The sequence below is a fragment of the Eucyclogobius newberryi genome, unplaced genomic scaffold (assembly GCF_026437365.1).
Source record: "Eucyclogobius newberryi isolate DKJ021-1_F unplaced genomic scaffold, fEucNew1.0.hap1 SCAF_5, whole genome shotgun sequence".
NCBI lineage: Eukaryota > Metazoa > Chordata > Actinopteri > Gobiiformes > Gobiidae > Eucyclogobius > Eucyclogobius newberryi.
This window is the reverse complement of record NW_027316167.1, coordinates 9,192,284-9,205,605: the sequence shown is the minus strand read 5'-3', so window position 1 is coordinate 9,205,605 and position 13,322 is coordinate 9,192,284. Positions and strand designations below refer to the sequence as shown.

At 44.2% G+C, this 13,322-nt stretch overlaps 1 protein-coding gene across 1 annotated transcript in view; it reads left to right on the top strand.

The window, feature by feature from the left end:
- LOC140381576 (neural-cadherin) overlaps window positions 1–13,322 on the top strand; it is a 466,796-nt gene that overhangs the window by 299,321 nt on the left and 154,153 nt on the right. The window contains exon 26 of the mRNA XM_072465639.1: window positions 5,893–6,170. Coding sequence (XP_072321740.1) covers window positions 5,893–6,170 — 278 coding nt within the window. The remainder of the gene's footprint in view (window positions 1–5,892; window positions 6,171–13,322) is intronic.

Below are 13,322 nucleotides of genomic sequence, written 5' to 3'. Positions count from 1 at the left end.
TATATCTCACTATATTCAGTTTAAACACCATGTTTCACGGCAACCAACCAATGGAACGCATGCACAAGAAATGACCCATCATTTTACACTCATTATAATAGTAGGTCAATGAATTGCGCATTTTCGAACACACCATGCAATTTACGGTGCAAATTATCCAGGGAAAATGTTCATTGTAAACCACAGTTATTACATCCAATTGCACAGGGCCTATAGCTGAGTCGTTCAAGTGCAAGTATCACACGCATGCAAAGGCAATGTGCAGTTACAAAAGACTGAACAAACAAGGAAAGCATTGTGGCATGGGACCATTTGTGCTGCTATAGCTTTTAATGATTCATAATGAAAACTGGCAGTGTACTGTATATGGTTACGTGCCTCTTTTTTAATATTAAAAACTATGAAATTATCAAATTAGAACAGGGCTATTCAACTCCAGAAGTGCACAACACGCTACTACTGTAACAACATTTTGGCTCGCACAGAATATCCCCAACGCTGTATCAATAACTGATAGATTAGATTTGTGTGAGAAATAACATACAAAAGGTTCTACCAACATTGCTTTGCAAAATTGCCAATCCAGCACTGAACCAGAATTAACCTAGGACCAACCAGGTCTGAACCAGGAATAACCCTGAATTGGGAACAACCCTGAACCAAAACCGGTCCAAAGCAGATTTGAAAAATACGAAACCAAGACCAAACCAGGTCTAAATTAGTGCTAACCCAGAATAAAACAAGTATTGTTATTTTTTTTTACAATGTACAGTGCAGCATTTTGTCCAATAATCCACTGTTTGGAAAAAGAAAGAAATTAATGGAGACCAAAGCTTTCTTTTAATCTATTCAATGTATTTATGTATATGTGTATTCATCCAAGCTCTTTTCTTTCATATTCAGTTATACGTGAATAACAGCAATGGGAGCTGGAAGTCAAGGCAGTCAATTAGATTTAACCAGTCCACAATTGCTCATGTTGGCTTATTTTATTCTGGTGGAATTTGACAGAAACAAATGCGCGTACAATTACGCTCGCGGCCCCGAGCGCGCGCACTACACTCAAACAATATCGGGCACGAATCAGCGCTAACGGCGATCCATAAACCCGGGTAAAAAAGCTCCTGCTCATCCGGCACGGGCCATTTGCCGGAATGAGCGGATCAGATACAATAAGACGGATGTGCGCGGCGTGGCTACCGCACTCCAAACCAGACAGAGTGAATGATGTCCAATCAGTGCGGAACATTGAGCATCTCGTGACCTTCCCCGGAGTTCAGCGGCGCGCTCATTGTGTTTCGTCTGCATGCGAGTGTGCCACGGCAAAAGCCCGCTCCGTTTCGCCCGGCTGCGTTCCACGGTGCATAAACCCACTTGACCATTGTCGCTCTCACCAGCCACGAGCGGCGCGTATCGGCGTGCGCGTTCGAGAGCACAAACCGGGACAGTTTCAATTTCCATTTCATTGGGAGTTTATCTGAGCTCTTGACCCGGAGAATCGCATTTTCCTCTCGGTCTCATCATCATTTAGACTGAATTTAGGAGGCGACGCGGAAAATACTTCAGAGAACAGTCTTAAGACGTCTTTGGATGGCTGTGCGCGTTATCCCGGGGAGTTTGACGGAAAAGTTGCTGTTTTCGCCAAGAGAAGAATTGCAAATGGGTTTTGACAAGCCAATAAATGTACTATAAAGAAAAACGATTTAGATGAGATGAGCCTACAGTATGTCGAGCCAAACAGGAGGGCAATAGTCTGCATATAATAGCATTTATTTTGTATTAACCTTTATTTAACCAGATTAAACCCATTGAGATCAAAATTTTGTCGACAAATTACAAGTTACAGCAACATTTTACCAATAGACGCCCAAATAAATCACAACTAGAGGCACAAACAATAATAATAGGATTTTCGCTTTTTATTTATTATTATAATGTTTTTAATCTAGTGAAAACCCACAAGCTCACAAAGTTTAATTTCAGTTTGTACAATTTTCCAAGCTGTGGGAGCAGCATAACAGTCCACACATACACAGGCGGGGCAATGCGGCTCTGCAAAAGGGAGTATAAAACATAGATAATAATATTTGTTTCAGTAAAAAATGAGTTAAGTCTTAGTTTATGCTTTATTAAGGTTAGTAAAGGTGTAGTAATTATGAAGTCTAACCCTCCAGCAAAAGGTCCAGAGCTAAGTCCCCAGGCGCTGTACTGCTCACGACAGCTTGACCCAACTGCTTTGAAAGACGGGTCAATGCCGATAACAAATATCCGTACGCGGGAACAATAAAGTATACCTTGACCTTTACATGTTTCTTTTGCGTTATTGTTTCGATGATCTATGAGCGATAAAGTAACAAAAAGTCTCCAATCGCCCGTCACGGTCTCCAAAGTTTGTTAAAAGCTCAATCTCACAGTGTCAGCAGGAGTAGCCGCAGAGTGAGAGCTGGAGTAGATAAGGACAAGCCAAAAGTGTGTGCGCTCTTCTGGTTCTCCTCTGCAACGGGGCGGTGACGGTGGAGTAGCCGACAAGAAGACAAATAGCAGAGCGCTGTGCAAAACAGTGGTAAAGGGGGCTCTCGCTCCACGGGAACTTATCGAATAGCTCAAAACAAAGCCCCAGTTTCATATTATACAATTCGTGTTTCACAAAAGCTTGTTCAAATGTTGAAACTCGCAGTGCGTTGTTAATAAAAGACATGCCAGGCTTTGTGGACACTTTGCTGGTGGTTCACATTTCATCACTTGTATTTCCGACGTATTGTATTTTCTTTTTTTACACGACTAAAACAGGAAAAGAGCAAAGACAGTGCAAGCGGTGAAATGGCATGAGAGGGTCCGGTGTAGGTATGGACATGGATTGGGGAATTCACTCAAACCTCATGTTCAGCCTCAACACAGTGGAATTGGAGTGAATGAGTAATGTACAAAATTGTAAAGCCACAGCGTCTGTAAAAAGACTTCTGTATAAGTTACACCAGACAAAAAATGCATAATAGAGAAGAGAAAAACACAAATAAGTCGCATTTTTGGGGGAAATGTATTTGATAAAATCCAAGACCAAGAACAGACATTTCATCTTGAAATACAGTTTAAAATAATAACAGATTAGAAAACATGGTGAATAGGTGTACGTATGCTAACGCTAACACCTTCAGCTACATGAGGAGTGTAGCTGAAGGAGAGTCTAACCCTAACCCAAGTGTCTGGTATGTTAACGTAACATATGAACAGTTATTCAGATAACTATAGCATAAAGAACATGCTAACAAGTTTACCAAAGCATCAGTTTTACCCCAAATCACTAAATCCATTGAATTCTTCTTCCTCTGTGTCACTTCTAAACAACTCCACAAACTCCAGAGGTAGAGGAAGTGCAGATTCTTCTTCTGCGTCGCTTAGAGCCTAGAGCGCCCTCTTGCGGTTGACAGTGTGAAAATAATGAATAATATCACATATAAGTCGCTCCGGAGTATAAGTCGCACCCCGGCCAAAACTATGAAAGAAAAAAAAAAGGTTGGGAGCCCTTGTTCTAAAGCTAAAGAAGCAGGGCTACAATATAAAGTGCAATTATGTGTGTAATAAAATATCTTCTGAGGGTGTTGTGGGTCCAGTTCTCAGCTTTCGCCATTTGCTGAATGTCCCGGCTCTCTCTCCCCATTTCCTTTCCCAATAAAGCTCTCAGGCCAGACAATCTTTAAACAACAAATCCTCTCATCAAGCCTGTAGTTTAGGCCTCTGCGAACACAAAGAATCCTCACTTCTAGTTTCATTTCTGGCACTTTATCGTCTCTTGAGCGTTAATGCTCCTGGACATGTTCAAAACTCGCGCTTATTAAACACAAATCACATATCCAATAGTTATAACATCTGCAAAAACACAATTCCATAGGCCCATGAAGCTAAACCTGTGGAGTCCCGCTATCTCCAAAAAAACACACCGCTTTCTAACCTGCTCACGCCGTCAAAACAAAGTTGGGCTATTGCATTTTGAAATATTTATCAAATCAATATAGGGAGGTATAAATTGTGGGGATGCAGTGGTGAATAAAATATGTGGGAGGCAGCTGGACCGGACTGCGCAGCGTATCTGAAGTTTGCACGTAAAAAAAAAAGAAAAACACTGCGGCTCGAGTGTAATTTCTGAACAGCGTGGCGCCCCAAACGAGTTTAAGATCAGTGGTTTTCCCACGAGTCGGCTCGTGCGTAACAGCTGGTCCGGCTCGCTTCGGGTTTTCGACCGCTGAGCTCGCTTCTCTCGTCCGCGGGCGTAACTAGGGCGACCCGCGGCGCCTGTGCGACTTAATCGTCTTTTCAAAGTTTGGCGCGTGGACTTGTGTATACATCGTGGTGTTGTTTCAGGAGGCTCAGGCGTGTTTACTGTGCAGGGTTTGAAGAGGGATAACGCCTTTAGGGGCTGTTGTTTTAAGGTTTCAGAGTTATAAAAGTATTGAGCGTCAGGTAAACATGAAGAGAGGAAGGAGGGAAAAGGAAAAATGGAGGGGAAATGAAAGGAAGGAAGTGGGAAAAAAAGAGAGAAATGGAAGAAATGGGGAGGAAGTGGGAAAAGAAGGACAGGAAGGAAGGAAAAAATTATGAAAAGAAAGACAGAAGGAAGAAAGAGGAAGGAAGGATGGAAAGAAGGATAAAGGAAAAAATATAAATGCAAAGGGAGAGGTAGAGAGAAAGTATGTAGGTTTATAAACGTGTTGGTCAGGTTCTGTTATATGCCAGACACAAGTGTGAACTGTTAAATAACAGGGGTCTCGTACATTCAGGGATGGCGACCCGATAAATCAAAATGGCCCGCCATCCGTTTTGATATAGGGGAAAAATAAACCATCCCTAAAACCCGGTGCGAGCGTTTGACCCGCGCCGAGCGTTGATGCAGCCTGTGCGGCGAGCGCAAAGTTGAAACTTTTTTCTGGCAGACGCGGCACAACCAATCAGAGATTACGCTCTAGTGACGTACTACGCACTAGCCGGAAAAGGCCCAAAGCAATACATATATATATATATATATATATATATATATATATATATATATATATATATATATATATATATATATATATATATATATATTATTTTTTTTAAATCCTCAAGAAGCAGCTCTTAGAGCAAATAAATATATTCACTAAACTCTTCTCAGCCCTAAAGTATCTGACTCTGATCTTCTATGAGCCTGACTATGAGACTGTGTCCAATGGATGAAAAGGCCAAGAAGAGTTGATGTGTCTAAATTATTTCAGCATTATATTACTGCCTTCACCCACTAGCTAAAACTGTACCAATTTTCATTACGGACAAAAAAAAAAAAAATGTGTATTATGAAACAGTGCTCACTGGTAATACATTTAAATCACTATGTATTTATGTTTATTTATCATTTCCATGATTCCATTCAGTTTTGCATAGCCAATATTCAAATGTCTTGATGTTGAATAGACCTATACACCATGTCATAGTGTGTTTAGACTTATACACCATGTAATAGTATGTTTAAGCTTATACACCATGTAATAGTGTGTTTAGACTTATACACCATGTAATAGTATGTTTAAGCTTATACACCATGTAATAGTGTGTTTAGGCTTATACACCATGTAATAGTATGTTTAGACTTTTACACCATGTAATAGTATGTTTAGGCTTATACACCATGTAATAGTATGTTTAGACTTTTACACCATGTAATAGTATGTTTAGGCTTATACACCATGTAATAGTATGTTTAGGGTGCGTGTACCTTTGGAAATAATGAAGGTACATTAAACCATCCTTGGAGGAAAATGCAACCCCGTATGAGGCATATTTACCATCCCTTAAAACATTCTGGGGAGAGCACTGAATAAGTTATGTTTAGTTTTTAATTGGTTGTTTGGTCCCTCCCAGCTCCAGTCCTTCATGCAGACCAGCGTGTCCCAGGTGCGCGTGGACGAGTGCCCCGCCTCCGAATGTCCGGGGGCCGGGGGCTGCACTACGGTGCTGAACGTCCGCGACACCCCCACCGTGGTGGACTGCGGCACCATGAGCCTGGTCTCCGTGACGGTGGAGTCCACGGCTGTGTGCTCGTGTCCGGGCAGAGAGCAGTCCCACCAGCCCTGCGCCGCCTACCCCCGGAACCCCTGCTACAACGGGGGCATCTGTGTGGACACTCAGCACGGCTACAGGTGAGTCTCAGGGCGTTTGTCTGCACTCAAGATTCACCAAAAACATGCCATTTGCTTTGGAAATATGGGACAAACATGTACAATAGAAAATAATATTATGAGGCATGTATGAATTATGATTCATTGATTTATCACGTGGGTTATTTGGCGCTCAGACCCCGGCAGGAGACATTGCGATTATGGTCGTGCCATGATAGAATTGTATTAGAAGTCTCCTCTGGTGGTGGAGAGGGTAGAGAGGATGATGAGGACGATGAGAGGGATGCAGAGGAGGAGAAAGGGAGGTGGTGGTAGATGTGAGGAGAGGGTAGAGAGGATGATGAGGACGATGAGAGGGATGCAGAGGAGGAGAAAGGGAGGTGGTGGTAGATGTGAGGAGAGGGTAGAGAGGATGATGAGGACGATGTGAGGGATGCAGAGGAGGAGAAGGGGAGGTGGTGGTAGATGTGAGGAGAGGGTAAAGAGGATGATGAGGACGATGTGAGGGATGCAGAGGAGGAGAAGGGGAGGTGGTGGTAGATGTGAGGAGAGGGTAGAGAGGATGATGAGGACGATGAGAGGGATGCAGAGGAGGTGAAGGGCAGGTGGTGGTAGATGTGAGGAGAGGGTAGAGAGGATGATGAGGACAATGAGAGGGATGCAGAGGAGGAGAAGGGGAGGTGGTGGTAGATGTGAAGAGAGGGTAGAGAGGATGATGAGGACGATGAGAGGGATGCAGAGGAGGAGAAGGGCAGGTGGTGGTAGATGTGAGGAGAGGGTAGAAAGGATGATGAGGACGATGAGAGGGATGCAGAGGAGGAGAAGGGGAGGTGGTAGATGTGAGGAGAGGGTAGAGAGGACGATGTGAGGGATGGGGAGGAGGTGGTGGTAGATGTGAGGAAAGGGTAGAGAGGATGATGAGGACGATGAGAGGGATGTGGAGGAAGAGAAGTGGAGGTGGTGGTAGATGTGAGGAAAGGGTAGAGAGGATGATGAGGATGATGAGAGGGATGCAGAGGAGGAGAAGGGGAGGTGGCGGTAGATGTGAGGAGAGGGTAGAGAGGATGATGAGAGGGATGTGGAGGAGGAGAAGGGGAGGTGGTGGTAGATGTGAGGAGAGGGTAGAGAGGATGATGCGGACGATATGAGGGATGGGGAGGAGGTGGTGGTAGATGTGAGGAAAGGGTAGAGAGGATGTTGAGGATGATGAGAGGGATGGGGAGGAGGAGAAGGGGAGGTGGTGGGTCACAGGACGGGCTGAAGCCTGCATGAGGGTTTAAATGGAATCAGAATCAGAAAAGGTTTATTGCCATTGCTAATGATCAGAATTCACAAACAGAGGAACTTGCTTTGGTGATTCGGTGCAGAATAAAACACTGAACAATGACAAAACAACCTATAAAGTCAACATATCTGCAACTATTCTCTAACTAGAAGCCTTCGGTTATTATATCTCAACCTTTATTTGGTCGATTTTCCATTTAAAACGTCTCTATGTACAAGAGAAATAATCTTTGCCAAATGGGGCCGGCTGGGCGCTGATTGGGTGCAGAGGAGGTGCGCCGTGCCGTGGGGAGGAGGAATAACTCGTTGATTGAGGCCGGAGAGCGGGTGAGCCCGTGTGCAGCAGCGGACGTAGATTGAGTGGAGTCAAGTCTTCCAGGCTGAATTTCACACAGGCTTCATTATAGAGATGAAGTCAAATTTGGACTAAAATATACAGATGCAGTAGAGTTACATAGTGTCAAATCAACAACAACTACTACTACAACTACTACTACTACTACTACAACTACTACTACTACTACTACAACTACTACTATTCCTTACTTACTTGTGGATGGACTTACTAAGTGTTTTTGTGATGAGCTTTTCATACTTTCAACTGAAACAGATTTTTGTTGTTATTGAACATTTGGATTTGGCTTGAATTTAATTAATTAAATTAACAATAGGTTTGGACAATTTTCATCTGCTGCGGGCGGACAGAACGAGAGATTCCGGGAAGAAAAGAGGTGGAGGTCTGGCGGTGTATGTGAACACGAGCTGGTCCAAACCCGAACACTGCACAGTGAAGGAGCAGCTGTGTAACAAGGATAATGAACTATTGGCTATTGGCATGAGGCCATATTATCTGCCCCGGGAGTTCTCACATGTGATTTTGATCGCAGTCTATGTGGCCCCGTCTGCCAATGCTGAAAATGCTTGTGAAGCACTGCTCTCCTGCACTTTTAGGCTGCAAACACAGCACCCACAGGCTCTCTTCCTCGTCTCTGGTGACTTTAATCACGCTTCTCCCTCTTCTGTTCTACCAACATACAACCAGTATGTTACCTGCCCCACCAGGAACAATAGAACATTGGACTTGTTTTTTGCCAACACCAAGGAGGCTTATTCTTCTTCCCCCCTCCCTCCCCTGGGCAGCTCGGACCACAACCTTGTACATCTGAGGCCTGTGTATGAACCCATCGTGCGCAGGCAGCCTGTGGTGTCCCGTGAGGTGAGGATGTGGTCTGCTGAGAGCGAGGAGGCTCTGAGGGACTGCTTCAGCACCACTGTCTGGACTGAGCTTTATGACCCACATGGAGAGGACATCGACACCATCACAGAGTGCATCACGGACTACATCAACTTCTGTTTTGAGAACATTGTTCCCTCCCGGACGGTGCGGTGTTTTCCAAACAACAAGCCATGGATTAACCGTGAACTGAAGGCTCTGCTGAAGGAGAAGAGAGCCTTCAGGTCAGGGAACAAGGAGGAGCTGAGGACTGTGCAGAAGGAGCTGAGGAGGAAGATCAGGCAGGCTGAGGCCGGCTATAAGAGGAGGATGGAGGAGCAGCTGCAGCAAAAGAACATTCAGGGAGTGTGGAGGAGCCTGAAAACCATCTCGGGCTTCAAAATCCCCCCTGCCCAGACAGAGGGGGATCTACAGTGGGTGAATGATTTAAATGCTCACTTCTTGAGGTTTGATCGGTCACCCGCCCCTCCCCCTGCACAGCTGCATGCTCCCTCTTCCACAACTGGACAATGCCCTGCATCTGTTCCTCTTCGCTTATCTGCCCCGGACCAACAGCTCCCCACTTCGCCTGGACTCACCCATCCCCCCAGCACACGGTCCCCCTGCCAACCACTGACTGTCACAGCAGCACAGGTGAGGAGTGAGCTGAAGAGGATTAAAGTGAGGAAGGCAGCAGGACCTGATGGCATCAGCCCCAGGCTCCTTAAGTCCTGCGCAGATGAACTGTGTGGAGTTATGGAGCATGTCTTCAACATGAGCCTGAAGCTGAGGGTGGTACCACAGGTCTGGAAGACCTCCTGTCTGGTACCTGTGCCTAAGACACCGCGCCCCAAAGACCTCAACAGCTTCAGGGCAGTGGCTCTCACGTCCCACCTGATGAAGACACTGGAGCGGCTAGTCCTGGACCACCTCCGCTCCACCGTGAGCTCAGCCATGGACCCGCTGCAGTTTGCATATCGGTCTGGCATCGGAGTGGAGGACGCCGTCATCTCCCTGCTGCACCGCTCTCTCTCTCACCTGGAGAAGCCTGGCAGCTCTGTGAGGATCCTGTTCTTCGATCTTTCCAGCGCCTTCAACACCATCCAGCCACTGCTCCTGAGGGACAAGCTGGAGACGGCTGGTGTGGAGTATGACCTGGCAGAGTGGATCCTGGACTACCTCACAGACCGACCCCAGTTTGTGAGAGCCCGGAACTGGGTGTCTGACACTCGGACCTGCAGTGTGGGGGCGCTCCAGGGCACTGTCCTCGCGCCCTTTCTCTTCACCCTTTACACTGCAGACTTCAGACATGACACGGACAGCTGTGTCCTGCAGAAGTTCTCTGACGACTCTGCCATCATCGGACTCATCACGGACGACGATGACGCGGAGTACAGAGGACTGGCGCAGGACTTTGTGGACTGGTGTCAGCGGAGCCACCTCCTTATCAACGCGGGGAAGACCAAGGAGATGGTGGTGGATTTCCGCAGACGCCACCCCACTGCCCCTGTTTGTGGTTCATCTGAACCACAAACTGGACTGGACTCATAACACAGACGCACTGTACAGGAAGAGCCAGAGTCGGCTCTACCTCCTGAGGAGACTCAGGTCTTTTGGAGTGACAGGGCCACTCCTGAAGACCTTCTACGACTCTGTGGTGGCATCAGCCCTCCTGTATGGTGTGGCCTGCTGGAGCAGCAGCATCACAGAGAGGGAGAGGAAGAGGCTGGACAGAGTCATCAAGAAGTCCAGCTCCGTCCTGGGCCGTGCTCTGGACTCGGTGCAGGAGGTGGGGGACAGGAGGGTCCTGGCTAGATTCACATCTATGCTGGACCATGAGTGTCGCCCCCTGCAGGACACTCTGTCCGCTCTGGAGAGCAGCTTCAGTGAGAGACTGATCCACCCTCGCTGTGTGAAGGAAAGGTTTCACAGGTCTTTCCTTCCTGCTGCTGTCAGACTTTATAACAAAAACTGTTAGTACTGGACACTCGCAATACTGACCTAACCATGTGCAATTCTGTCATATGTGCAATTGCTGTTGGAATTCATGTGCAATTCATGTGCAATTACCGTGAAATTCATGTGCAATCTATGTGCTGTCGTGACACATGCAATGGTATTTATTTATTTATTTATTTATTTGTCTATGGGAGTTTTTTATTTATTTATAGGAGATCTTCTACTGAAAGTGTTTTTCAGACTTCCTATAAGTGATCTGTTCTTCTGTATCTACCTCTGTATCTACCTGCGTTGCACCAATGAAATTTCCCCATGTGGGACAATAAAGGAATATCTTATCTTATCTTATCTTATCTTATCTTAATTTAGTACTTTTACAAGACTAATAAATATATACTTTCCTTATATGGATCAATCGCCCGTCAACAACTACCAACTACCAGGAAAACTTAGTAAAGAAGCATTTTACATATAAAGACATTTGAGCTGATCCATTAAGTCCAATACGGTTAAGTTTGTCTTCTTTTCTAAATAGTTATCAGTTTGAGAGGTCGCATGCCATTACGTGTCTCGTCAACTCATTCACACACTATATTTAGGTATTTGGCGCCGTCTTCCCCGGTCGGGGCGCCACGCTGTTCCGTTGAGTCTGAAGTCCAAGTTCTTTAGCATCTCTGCGCGTCTGCGAGACAACGAACGTCGACGCCGGATTAAAGAATGCAATTTAAATACGCAAACGCACTACAAACCGGGACGAGGGGGCTTGTTTTCCTCTCGCGCGCCCGGTATACCGCGCTGAAGACTGCAGATGGCGCTGTCGTGCCTCTACCAGTGGGAAGACGGTACCGAGCGCCGCGTAAATGAGCTAACGAGACGCGTCAATGCAACATCACGTGACCGCTCTAACTGTCAGGTATAAGAAAACCTAAAAAAACTATCGAATCTTTTAGAATAAATCCGAGCTGTCAGTCAAACGTCCTTCACCGGATAATAATGGCTCGCTTATTCTGCTTTTTTTTTTACCTCATATATTTTACCGTCCTTTCCTCGTCTCTCTTAATGCCATTTGTTACAGCCGACGCCTCATTACGATTGCATGAAGCAAGTGATATTTTTGGGTCTCTCTCGCGTGGAAACGAGCAGAGGCCGAGCCCGTTTGGCACGTCTTGACAAAACACAGCGCAGCGCGTCGCCGTGACGACGGCGTAAATTATTCTTTCTGTTCGTATTTAGATCTGAGCGTAATTAACCTCATTAGAGCGACGTAACTTCAACAAGGAGTACTCCTGATGGTTCGATTTGTAGTGTGCTTTTCGCCGGCTTACGCAATTGAAATACATTATTGTCTTTTTGTAATTAGCGATTCAGCCGTATGTTCAAAGGCACCAGTCGGGTCTGTGTTATGTCGTCAGAATGTCTCCATAAAGCAGTGTTGTATCAGAACTTGCGCTAAAAAAGCTCCTTATTAGTAGTCCTTATTTGCCAAAATGATTGTTGTCATTTTACGTTGAAATACCACGAGCTCGGTTTTGTATTGTGCGCTACTGCTTCCAAACGTGTAAAAATAGGATAGTATTGTATATATTGTATATGTGTACCCGGAAATCTGCTGTACTTCTTTGGGCGTGGCTATCAAACAATAGCATCGCCAATAATCCATCAAACTCTCTCATATTTTGAGAGTACAGGGACGACTTATCAAACTACCACATCAATTAGCCTTATCAAAGCATGAACTCAGATTTAAATAATAATGAAGTTTATTAAGCATGATCCAGCCTGCATAACCATGAACAAAGTCTTTGTTAATGCTTTGTTAAGGCTAAATGTGTAGTTAAAATAAATTAGACATACAAATTAGGTTGTGGAGAGCTAGGGTTAATGGGGTGCAATGTATTTGTATGTGTTACTTTATAGCAAATGTTTATTGTAATGTGTTTTAAAATATCAGTGTTAAGTAAGTTGAAAAGGGGGCGGATCCTTTTCTTTCTGCTTCTTTTCATTCATTCTTTTTTATAACTGCATTTCACTGATAATGTATTTTATAAGTTGCAGAATAAAAAGGTAAATTCAATAAATGAAATAAGTTACATAAATCATATACATTCAATAAATAAATAAAATAAATAAAATAAATAAAATAAATAAAATAAATAAAATAAATAAAATAAATAAAATAAATAAAATAAATAAAATAAATAAAATAAATACGATACAATAAATAAATACAAATAAATATAATTAATAAAATAAATAGAATAAATAAAACAAATCTCAATGGGATTCTCCTGGTTGAACAAAGTTTAATTAAAAATAAAAAGTGTAAAAACCTTTTTACACTCATTTAAATTTTAAGTTGAGTGACGCGTAAACTCATGAGGTGAGCTTTGGAAATGTAAAAGAGTAATATATTTCTGCCTATTAATTTGCCCAAAAACATCACGTTTTTGATCTAGTAGAATGATCTAGTTGTTGCTAGGTGCAGAGGCAACATTTAGTTTGATCTAATTGCTATTTAATGTATGTTTAGAAATCCTCAAAGTGTCTTTATACCTTCAGAACACCTCTAAACCTCCGTTTATTTCATCACACATCCAGAAATCCCTCTGTCCGTGTGTTTGTTTTCAACATGCTCAAAGCTAAAATCCCCTGACATTAGATTTGTTTGAGAAGCTTTTCTGTAAATGTCATATCAAAGACGGCAGGACTAATTGAAG